Source organism: Polypterus senegalus, chromosome 13 (genome assembly GCF_016835505.1).
Source record: "Polypterus senegalus isolate Bchr_013 chromosome 13, ASM1683550v1, whole genome shotgun sequence".
NCBI lineage: Eukaryota > Metazoa > Chordata > Cladistia > Polypteriformes > Polypteridae > Polypterus > Polypterus senegalus.
Genome location: NC_053166.1, coordinates 74,875,015 through 74,887,132, shown reverse-complemented (window position 1 = coordinate 74,887,132; position 12,118 = coordinate 74,875,015). Strand labels below are relative to the sequence as shown.

The 12,118-nt window shown below is 35.3% G+C and overlaps 1 protein-coding gene across 6 annotated transcripts in view; it reads left to right on the top strand.

Annotated features, from left to right (window-relative positions):
- huwe1 (HECT, UBA and WWE domain containing E3 ubiquitin protein ligase 1) overlaps positions 1 to 12,118 on the top strand; it is a 362,527-nt gene that overhangs the window by 68,139 nt on the left and 282,270 nt on the right. For all 6 annotated transcript variants that reach the window (XM_039775720.1, XM_039775721.1, XM_039775718.1 and 3 more), the window contains exon 4: positions 11,315 to 11,521. In XM_039775720.1, coding sequence (XP_039631654.1) covers positions 11,315 to 11,521 — 207 coding nt within the window. The remainder of the gene's footprint in view (positions 1 to 11,314; positions 11,522 to 12,118) is intronic.

Sequence of the window (12,118 nt, the reverse complement as noted above, 5' to 3'; positions counted from 1 at the left end):
TCTATCAAGGACAGCAGCGCAGCTTTTTTCTTTTCTGCCACACCTGTGTGTGTGTGTGTATATATATATATATATATATATATATATATATATATATATAATAAAAGGCAAAGCCCTCACTCACTCACTCACTGACTCATCACTAATTCTCCAACTTCCCGTGTGGGTGGAAGGCTGAAATTTGGCAGGTTCATTCCTTACAGCTTCCTTACAAAAGTTGGGCAGGTTTTATATCGAAATTCTACGCGTAATGGTCATAACTGGAAGCAGTTTTTCTCCATTTACTGTAATGGAGATGAGCTTCAACGCCGTTTCGTGTGACATCATCACGCCTCCCACGTAATCACGCAGTACATAGAAAACCAGGAAGAGCTCAAAAAAGCGCTTAAGAAAACATGCATTATATAATTGAGAAGGCAGCGAAACAATAAGAAGCGGCGAGTGACATATACAACCATATTCATGAGTTCTGCTACTTGAAACAAAGCCGATGTAAACCTACACTTTAAATTAAGTTCATAGACAGGCTGCGCTGGCGTTTGTAATTTAGTGCCTGCCCATATAAGGCCGTCCGTCAGCGGCAATCAATAGCAAACTGCCACGGGTAAATATTCACGGGTGAAGGACTGTGCTTATGGAGAGGAAGATGAGATGGTCAGGGTGGTGTTTGACACAAACTCAAGCGAAACTGCGAGAGAAAGTTTTAAGTGCCAGGACTAAGGTAACATTAAATACAGCCACGGACATAGCGAGATGGCACCAGCACAGCTGGGAACCTTCAATGCATGTACACGGCGGCTCCGGTGAACTGGCGCAGTGCACAGATAAAAGGCAACAGTTCCAAAGAGCTGAACAAAACCGAATTACACAATTGAAAAGGCAGCAAAAATATGAAGCGTCTGATAAGCATATTCATAAATCCAGCTACTGCGGAAACAAAGCACCGGTGGAAAAGTCAATGTCCGCTAAAGGAAGACAGTGTAAAAAACCCGTGCATGCAGTGTGTCAGGTCTCAGATAAAGAAGAAGCGACTGTTTATTGATGCAGTAAGAAGCGAATCGATGAATGAAACCTGTCATCTTTACAGCGATTGACAAACACGGAATGTAACTTGAACACAACACATCCTACAAATACGAACCTGATTGAAAGAAATAATGATAATCAAATCCTTGATGACAGCAACACTCAGTAACACTCACAAAACAAATACTGTATATTGACAGTCATGTTACGTTATTTTTAAAATGTTCCCTTTTCTTTTTCTACCTTTTTAACACACTACTTCTCGCTGCATACGCGGGTATATATATATATGTATATATATATATCCCGCTCTACATACTCGAATAATGGATACTTTATTAGCCATCAATGATTGTTTTGGTAAAGCCATACTCAGTGTATTCATTAGATGAGCGGTAAAAAGTAAGAGCGAGGGAGGATGACTCATTGAGGCATGCAGGCTGTAGTCTTGGCGTCAACTCTATCTGAATTGCGCGATCACATTTGAAAAAACATATCTTTTCAAGTTCTATTTAGTCCATATGTGTCAAACTCAAGGGCGCGGGCCACATCCGACCGTGTGTAATTATATCCGGCCGAGATCATTTTATATACTGTATTATTGTTATTAAAGCCGGGTATATGAAGCGCTGGTAACACAATAAACTACAGATCCCATAATGCAGCGCTTCAGCTGCCTTGCATCAGGGTAACCTGAATGCAATTCAGAAGATACAGAAAACAGCATAATTAAATAAGAATCTGACACTTCAGCGGACGTTTTAACCGTGCACAATCACAAAGTGATTTCAAGTGAAGCTGCTTTTATGGGAGACACAAATGCACCAGTTCACCTTGCCCCACTTTCCCTGTTGCCAAGTACTGTTAAACCAAGTCGTCACTACGGTGTTCCCAAATCGCACTTTGCTGATAAACTGGCGCACTGAGTTTGCGGCGCTTTGGTGACTTTGATGAACAAAAAGTCCGTCTACATGCGGCTCGAACCTTGTGCATGTTTGGTAGCACATATCTGTGTGAGAAGCTCTTCTCAGTGATAAAGACTAACAAAACAGCACACAGGAGTCGCCTCACTGATGAGCACCTGCAATCCATCCTGAGAATCTCCACAACACAGAACCTCACAGCAAACAGAAGCGAACCTGTGGCCAAAAAAGATGCCAGGCGTCCAGCTCTAAAATGACATATGAGCAAAGACAACTGAATGATTTGATTTGTTATTGCACGTAAGGGCGGGAGTCAACCGTTTTAACAAACAGCGTATTGCACTGATCTGAAATAGCTGTGTGTGTATATATGTAGATATGTATGTATATGTATATATATATATATATATATATATATATATATATGTTGTATATATGTGTGTGTGTATATATGTGTATATATATATATATATATTTATATATATATATATATATATATATATATATATATATATATATGACAACAACAGTGACAAAACAATTACATTGACAATCAGGTTACGTTATTTTCAAAATGTTTCCTTTTCTTTTCATTGCTTCTTTAACACACTACTTCTCCGCTGCGAGCCTATATATATATATATATATATATTTATATATATATATATATATATATATATATATTATATATATATATATATATATATATATATATATATATATATATATATATATATATATATATATATATATATATATATATATATATATATATATATATATATTTATATATATATATATATATATATATATATATATATATTTATATATATATATATATATATATATATATATATATATATATATATATATATATATATATATATATTTATATATATATATATATACCCGATCTACATACTCTCAAATAAATAAGCCACACACCTTGGCGCAATTGTTGAGCTTGAGCCTCTATAAGCCTACATCCGAGGTTCGATTCCCGAGAGAGGGATGTACTGAGTATGTACGCGTGATTCTCGGTTCATTTTAACCTCGCATTTCCTTGGTTTGAGACGTATGAAAAAATATGCGGTTAACACAGAATCATGTTATGTTATTTTTAAAATCTTTCCTATTCTTAGCACAAGCACAGCTGAGAAGCTTCGATGCATATACTCCATATCAAAAAATAACGCATTTAATCACACTTTCAATTCCAAGCAAACGGGAACTTTTGTCAATGCATGATTTCCTGGTACATCGATTACACTGATGCACACATCACTGCTACAAAAATGTTACACTCGGAATGAAGCGCGTTCCTACGACTGATTGGAGGAAAATTTTATTTCAAAAAACTACCCGAGCGAAGCCTTGATAAAAGCATGGCTTTGTGCACAGTCAAAAGCAAGCAAAATTAGATGCATTACAGAAAGCGGACTTTGTGGCTCTTACTGGGGATCATTGGACTTCCGTAACCGTTAGTAATTCTAATTACAAAATGTTCAATGATCACACTGTTTTAGCCTAATGTACAAAATAATTTTGGCTAAGGTTACTCAGAGTTTAAAGATTAAGTTTGTCAAATTACCTTTTATGTTTCCGACTTATTTTTTTAAGAAGAAAAACTGCACTTTATGTTGAAATTTTGGTTATTATTATTTAAAGACAATACCATTCTAAAAATGTACTTAAAGTACTTAAACTACCACTTTATTTTTAAGTCTGCCCAATTTTAACCAGGGTTGATATTTTTCTTTCTGTTTTGAACTCAAATGCAGTTTAAAAGCATTTTTTTTTTCAGAAATTAAGAGCTTGAGTTTACAATATTCATGTCCATGTCTATTATTTGATTCTGTCGCCCACTAAAACCCTTTTAAATTAAAAAAACACATTTGCGATTTGGGGCAAATTTACGTGTGCAATTACATACGATTAATCAAGATTAATTATTACACAGCCTCTAATTGGATTAATTTTTTTAATCGAGTCCACCTAATATATATATATATGTATATATATATGTATATACAGTATGTATATATGTGTGTGTGTGTGTATATATATATATATATATATATATATGTGTGTGTATATATGTATATATATATGTGTGTGTATATATGTATATATATATATATATATGTATATATATATACAGTCATGTGAAAACATTAGGACACCCTTTGAAAGCATGTGGTTTTTGTAACATTTTTAATAAATGGTTATTTCATCTCCGTTTCAACAATACAGAGAGATTAAAGTAATCCAACTAAACAAAGAAAACTGAAGAAAAGTCTTTTCAAGATCTTCTGTAAATGTCATTCTACAAAAATGCCTATTCTAACTGAGGAAAAGATAGGACACCCTTGCCCCTAATAGCGAGTGTTACCTCCTTTGGCTGAAATAACTGCAGTGAGACGGTTCTTGTAGCCATCTACCAGTCTTTGACATCGGTCTGAGGAAATTTTACCCCACTCCTCAATGCAGAACTTTTTCAGCTGTGAGATGTTTGAGGGGTTTCTTGCACGTACAGCCCTTTTCAAGTCACCCACAGCATCTCAATGGGATTCAAATCTGGACTTTGACTTGGCCATTCCAGGACTCTCCATTTCTTCTTTTTCAGCCAATCTTTGGTTGATTTACTAGTATGTTTTGGGTCATTGTCATGTTGCATGGTCCAGTTCCGCTTCAGCTTTAATTTTCTAACTGATGGTCTCACATGTTCTTCAAGCACCTTCTGATACACAGTAGAATTCATCGTGGATTCTATGATGGTGAGCTGACCAGGTCCTGCTGCAGCAAAGCAGCCCCAAACCATGACACTTCCACCTCCATGCTTCACAGTTGGTATGAGGTTCTTTTCTTGGAATGCTGTGTTTGGTTTACGCCAAACATGTCCTCTGCTGTTGTGTCCAAATAATTCAATTTTGGACTCATCTGTCCAAAGAACATTATTCCAGAAGTCCTGGTCTTTGTCAACTTTATCTCTGGCAAATGTCAGTCTGGCCTCGATGTTTCTCTTGGAAAGCAAAGGTTTCCTCCTTGCACACCTCCCATGCAAGTTAAACTTGTACAGTCTCTTTCTGATTGTAGAGGCATGTACTTCTACATCAACAGTAGCCAGAGCCTGCTGTAGTTCTCGAGATGACACTTTAGGGTTTTGGAGACCTCTTTTAGCATCTTGCGGTCTGCTCTTGGGGTGAACTTGCTGGGGCGACCAGTCCTGGGCATGTTGGCAGTTGTTTTGAAAGCCCTCCACTTGTAGACTATCTTCCGGACAGTGGAATGGCTGATTTCAAAATCTTTTGAGATCTTTTAAATCCCTTCCCAGACTCATAGGCTGCTACAATCTTTTTTCTGAAGTCCTCTGACAGCTCTTTTGTTCTCACCATGGTGCTCACTCTCACTTCAACAGTCAGGAGCACACCAAACTAAATGTCTGAGGTTTAAATAGGGCAAGCCTCATTCAACATGCAGAGTAACGATCTACTAATTATGTGCACCTGGTGTGATATACCTGTGTGAGATCTGAGCCAATTTAAGAGGGAATACATGTGAGGGTGTCCTATCTTTTCCTCAGTTAGAATAGGCATTTTTGTAGAATGACATTTACAGAAGATCTTGAAAAGACTTTTCTTCAGTTTTCTTTGTTTAGTTGGATTACTTTAATCTCTCTGTATTGTTGAAACGGAGATGAAATAACCATTTATTAAAAATGTTACAAAAAACCACATGCTTTCAAAGGGTGTCCTAATGTTTTCACATGACTGTATATATATATATATATATATATATATATATATATATATATATATATATATATATATATATATATATATATATATATATATATATATATATATATATATATATATATATATATATATATATATATATATATATATATATGTATATATATATATATATATATATATATATATATATATATATATATATATATATATATATATATATATATATATATATATATATATATATATATATGTATATATATATATATATATATATGTATATATATATATATATATATATATATATGTGTATATATATATATATATATATATATATGTATATATATATATGTATATATATATATATATATATATGTGTATATATATATATATATATATATATATATATATATGTGTATATATATATATATATATATATATATATATATATATATGTGTATATATATATATGTATATATATATATATATATATATGTATATATATATATATATATATATATATGTGTATATATATATATATATATATATATGTATATATGTGTATATATATATATAGATGTATATATGTGTATATATATAGATGTATATATGTGTATATATATGTATATGTATATACAGTGGAGGAAATAATTATTTGACCCCTCACTGATTTTGTAAGTTTGTCCAATGACAAAGAAATGAAAAGTCTCAGAACAGTATCATTTCAATGGTAGGTTTATTTCAACAGTGGCAGATTGCACATCAAAAGGAAAATCGAAAAATAACTTTAAATAAAAGATAGAAATTGATTTGCATTTCATTGAGGGAAATAAGTTTTGAACCCTCTAACAAAAAAAGACTTAATACTTAGTGGAAAAACCCTTGTTTGCAAGCACAGAGGTCAAACGTTTCTTGTAATTGATGACCAAGTTTATGCACATTTTAGGAGGAATGTTGGTCCACTCCTCTTTGCAGATCATCTCTAAATCCCTAAGGTTTCGAGGCTGTCTCTGTGCTACTCTGAGCTTGAGCTCCCTCCATAGGTTTTCTATTGGATTAAGGTCCGGAGACTGACTAGGCCACTCCATGACCTTAATGTGCTTCTTCTTGAGCCACTCCTTTGTTGCCTTTGCTGTATGTTTTGGGTCATTGTCGTGCTGGAACACCCATCCACGACCCATTTTCAGTTTCCTGGCAGAGGGAAGGAGATTGTCGCTCAGGATTTCACGATACATGGCTCCGTCCATTTTCCGTTAATGCGATTAAGTTGTCCTGTGCCCTTAGCAGAAAAACACCCCAAAGCAAAATGTTTCCACCCCATGCTTGACGGTGGGGACGGTGTTTTGGGGGTCATAGGCAGCATTTTTCTTCCTCCAAACACAGCGAGTTGAGTTAATGCCAAAGAGCTCTATTTTGGTCTCATCAGACCACAGCACCTTCTCCCAGTCACTCTCTGAATCATTCAGGTGTTCATTGGCAAACTTCAGACGGGCCTGCACATGTGCCTTCTTGAGCAGGGGACCTTGCGAGACCTGCAGGATTTTAATCCATTGCGGTGTAATGTGTTTCCAATGGTTTTCTTGGTGACTGTGGTCCCTGCTAATTTGAGGTCATTAACTAACTCCTCCCGTGTAGTTCTAGGATTCTTTTTCACCTTTCTCAGAACCATTGACACCCCACGAGGTGAGATCTTGCGTGGAGCCCCAGAGCGAGGTCGATTGATGGTCATTTGTGCTCCTTCCATTTTCGAACAATCGCACCAACAGTTGTCACCTTCTCTTCCAGCTTCTTGCTAATGGTTTTGTAGCCCATTCCAGCCTTGTGCAGGTCTACAATTTTGTCTCTGACATCCTTGGACAGCTCTTTGGTCTTTCCCATGTTGTAGAGTGTGGAGTCTGCTTGATTGATTGATTCTGTGGACAGGTGTCTTTTATACAGGTGACTAGTTAAGACAGGTGTCCTTAATGAGGGTGACTAATTGAGTAGAAGTGTCTAACCACACTGTGGGAGCCAGAACTCTTAATGGTTGGTAGGGGTTCAAAACCTTATTTCCCTCAATGAAATGCAAATCAATTTCTATCTTTTATTTAAAGTTATTTTTTCGATTTTCCTTTAGATGTGCAATCTGCCACTGTTGAACTAAACCTACCATTGAAATGATACTGTTCTGAGACTTTTCATTTCTTTGTCATTGGACAAACTTACAAAATCAGTGAGGGGTCAAATAATTATTTACACTTTTCAGTTCTTCCCCCTGTTGTTTTTGGAGGTGGGGGGATGCACTATATCTGTTGCAGTACATAGTTTCTTTTAAGTAGTTACCATATTTTTATTAGGCCACAGTCTCAGAAAAACATTAACTGAGTGCTGTATGCCAATGTTAAGTTTTTCATTGGTATGGTAGATCCAAAAAGGTTTAAGGCATAAAAGCTTATGATCTTTTATTGTCCAGGTGACTTTGCTCTTGTACTCTCTGATTGAAGTTGTAACTTGTCACACTCTTTTGGTCAGCAGTACTGGTTACTATTAGTAACTAGTTTACAATTTGCTGCACAAATTACTTTGGTAATTTTGGGGAAACAGAATGTACAATGTAAGAATTACTAGATGTGTGAATTGGATGAAAGTACAAGCAACCTGTACCATAAGAGTGTTTGATTGGCAAAGCTTTGTCTTCTAACCAACTGCTGTAGTTGAGTTGAAATAAAAAAAAAAAATCCACTGACACCCTTCAGAACCAAGCCTGTGTACCTCTGTTTATAAACAGTTTTTATTTTACTGATGTTCTTTCTCTGCTTTTTTTTGTTATGAGCACAAAGCCAACATTCTTGAGTGGTTTCTCATTAATCCATTTTGTCGTATTGGAGAGTCCAGCCGTGACCATTGCACTACTTTAATTCTACATATCTGGTAGCATGCACTCCTACTGCATCCTAAATGTTATCAGACTGAATGGTTTTTGTGTTGTGCTTTTTGAATGCATGTTTTTGGTTAAAGGTTTAATATACACCTCTTCCAAAGGAGCCACTTCTGGCGATTGTGTAGCACTGCCGTTGTTGTTCTTCTGGCAGTCTTCCATCTAAATCCGTAAAGCAGATTCCATCCAGACTACTCCCTTATTACATCCACTTACAACTCGTTTTGCACCCTCGTTAAAAGGACACTGCGGCCGTTGATCTTATATTCCTTTCCTACTTTTTAAATAAAAAGAATAGTAGCCTTCAACAAATCCAAAACGTTTACCTTTTCGGCAATCGTTAACATCTTCCGTTTGCGCTTGAGTACGGCCCCTGAAACAGTAGCAGATTGTTTTGGAGCCATAATGAAGGGCTTGACTATGCACAAAGATAAAAACAAAAGAGCACAACTCTTTACACAGCGAAACCCGTTGATGCTGAATGAGCGAGACGAGACTTCCTGGTTAACACTGCATTCAGCACGCAGGAACTTAACTGCTTGCTCTGATTGGTTAGCTTTTCAGTCAGGAGAACTTAACTGCGTGCTCGGTTTGGTTAGCTTCTCAGTCATCCGCCAATAGTGTCCCTTGTATGAAATCAACTGGGCAAACCAACTGAGGAAGCATGTACAGGAAGTAAAAAGACACATTGTTCGCAGAACCTGTGAAAAATCCACGTAAGATATTTAGTTATGCTTTCATATAAAATCCGCGATAGAGTGAAGCCGCGAAAGTCGAAGTGCGATATAGCGAGGGATTACTGTGTGCCATTTTTTATTTGAGGATCCTCTAATCAAGAAATTTTTTATATTGAGTTAATTGAGTATATTAATTACCCTTGACTCCCCAGAATATCTCTTCACTTCCTGTACTACACACAAACCTAGGTGAAATAGCTTGTATTTGGTAAAACATGTTAAACACTGTCCTTGATTGATTTCTTTTTTTTGAAATGGGTATTTTTTTGCCTCTAGTTTTTAGGAAGACAGTACAAGTCTCCATCTCTCCTTTAAACATTTGCACTTTGAAGCTGTGTTTCAGAAATGAAATCATTGAAATTACTAAGTGATTGAATTTATAATAAGCTTCATTATTTCCTCCATTATAAATAGTTAGCAAATGTGTTTTGTTCAGTGATTTTAGGAAAAAAAAAATGTTTTAATAGGAAACTACTATGTTAGCACACAATATTCTGGAAAAATTTCAAAGCTAGTCACACAAAGGTTAGATGTAATATGTAGATGGAATATGTGGTATTTGACTTGGTCCTTTCGTGTTTGCTATGTATGTTGAGTGCTATAAGCAGCAGCATTCTGACAAAGTATAGCATATGAGGCAAAACTAAGCTGAATGTCGGTTTTGCCCTTTACAACTTCAAAAATATGTAAGTACACTGTTTTAGATAGTGTCAAGTTTGTAAATAACTAATTTCACATACTGCATGTGAATCAAAGTGTTACTTTAAGTAACTTAACATTTCTGACACTAAGAAGTCTCCTTTTAAACCAATGGTTTTTAATTAAAGCTGTTATTAGAAGAAAAGTTAAGAATGAATTATGGCAGTTATTTTACATTTTTACTAATACAGGAAACCTGTTTTTGCTTGCTACAATAGTACTAGGGTGTTGTACCGTGTTAGTCATTATGAATGTAGAGAAAAGCCAAGCAAAATGGCACCTTTTATTGGCTAACTAAAAAGATTACAATATGCAAGCTTTCGAGGCAACTGAGGCCCCTTCAGACAAGATGTAGTTGCCTCGAGAGCTTGCATATTGTAATGTTTTTAGTTAGCCAATAAAAGGTGTCACTTTGCTTGTCTTCTTGTTACAATAGAAACTTAACATTTATAGCATTAAACAGCAGTACATTAGGGATGTCGGGTTCAAGAATTTGTATCAGATCCAGAGCAATTGTTATAGGATTACAGAGCAGTATGTACAAAGACTAGGGTATCTTGGATTTTGGTGTATTGAAGAAGCAGAAGCCTGTCCTTTTTAGTATTGTTACATTAAAATCAAACAGGTTAATATTATGAAAAGGGGGATCGTATAAGGGTTATGTGCTAAACATTTGTATAAGACAGCAGTACTTCATTGTGTATCCCGAGTATCATGAATGCTGAATGTAGTCTGAGGAACAACAGAACTGTTTATTTTTCAAATGTCAGTTTTTTCTTTTTAAAATACATTTGAATTATATTTGAATTGTGACATTTGATCTTACAGCCACTATACTAGTGGTTAATTCTGTAGACTCGTAACATCTTGTCAGTCATTTACTACAGCTTGATTTCTTCCACTTTATCTTGTGATCTCAAGCTATTGGTCTGCACATTGATTTAAATGTATAAACATACTGAGGGAAATTGTCACTAGAACATCTGTGTATTAGTTAGAAGTGCAATACATATCCTGTTGATTTGTTTGCAGTTTCATATGTGCGACAGGCTTTTTATGTGTATAGTGTTGTCAGTTATTAATGTACTACCATTGAGGACCTTTGCTGTGTCTCAAATGTTAAGATTCTTTTTGTACAAGTAGGGATGTGCCAGAATGGAGTTGTCTTTGTAAATCCTGGAAAACAATGTCACTAGTCTTTGATATTATTGAATGCTTATTAATACTTTTTAAATACCTTTTTTAATTTATACACAGTGTGAGCTGTACCACTGGGTTGATCTACTGGATCGTTTTGATGGAATTCTTGCTGATGCTGGGCAAACTGTTGAGAATATGTCATGGATGCTGGTCTGTGACAGGCCTGAGAATGGGCAGTTAAAGAGTCTCCTGCTTGCTGTTCTCAACTTCACTGCACTTCTTATAGAATACAGTTTTTCCAGACATCTTTACAGCTCAATAGAGGCAAGTATAAAAGGGGTGTTTTTCTTATTCATAAAAGTTCCTGAAATTTGGCATAATTACAGTGCATGTTTGTTATAACAACTTGGGACATCTGTAAATATAACATATTAATGGTACTCTTTCCTTAGCTAGTGTTTACCTCCACAGTTAGACATCCCAGTGAAAGATGAGGTAAAAAATGTATTTAAAAATTGCCTTTTGTTGAATTACCTTAATCCTGCACTTAAAAGAGAGAAAGCCAACATATAACAGAAATTTATTCTGAGAAAAAATCATTTTTTTAGAATTTAACTGAATTTTATTAAAGGGTATGCAAGCCAATGTACAGAGGAAAACATTACATATTACTTAATCACACAACAGTGAGATTCTCTATTTATTAATGTTACCCATAAATTTAAAATCTCTTGGCATCATGGACTCCCATGTACCCTAACAAGCTTCACAGGGTCTTTGGAAGTAAAATAGCCACACAGCATCTTGGAACCACCTTCTTTTATATTGGGGCGCAGGATCTTTTAGGTATAGCCAATCCTTCTTTTTATGTCAATTTCACATTGAGTGTTGGTTTCTAAAAAGCTCAACTTTTTGTTTTGT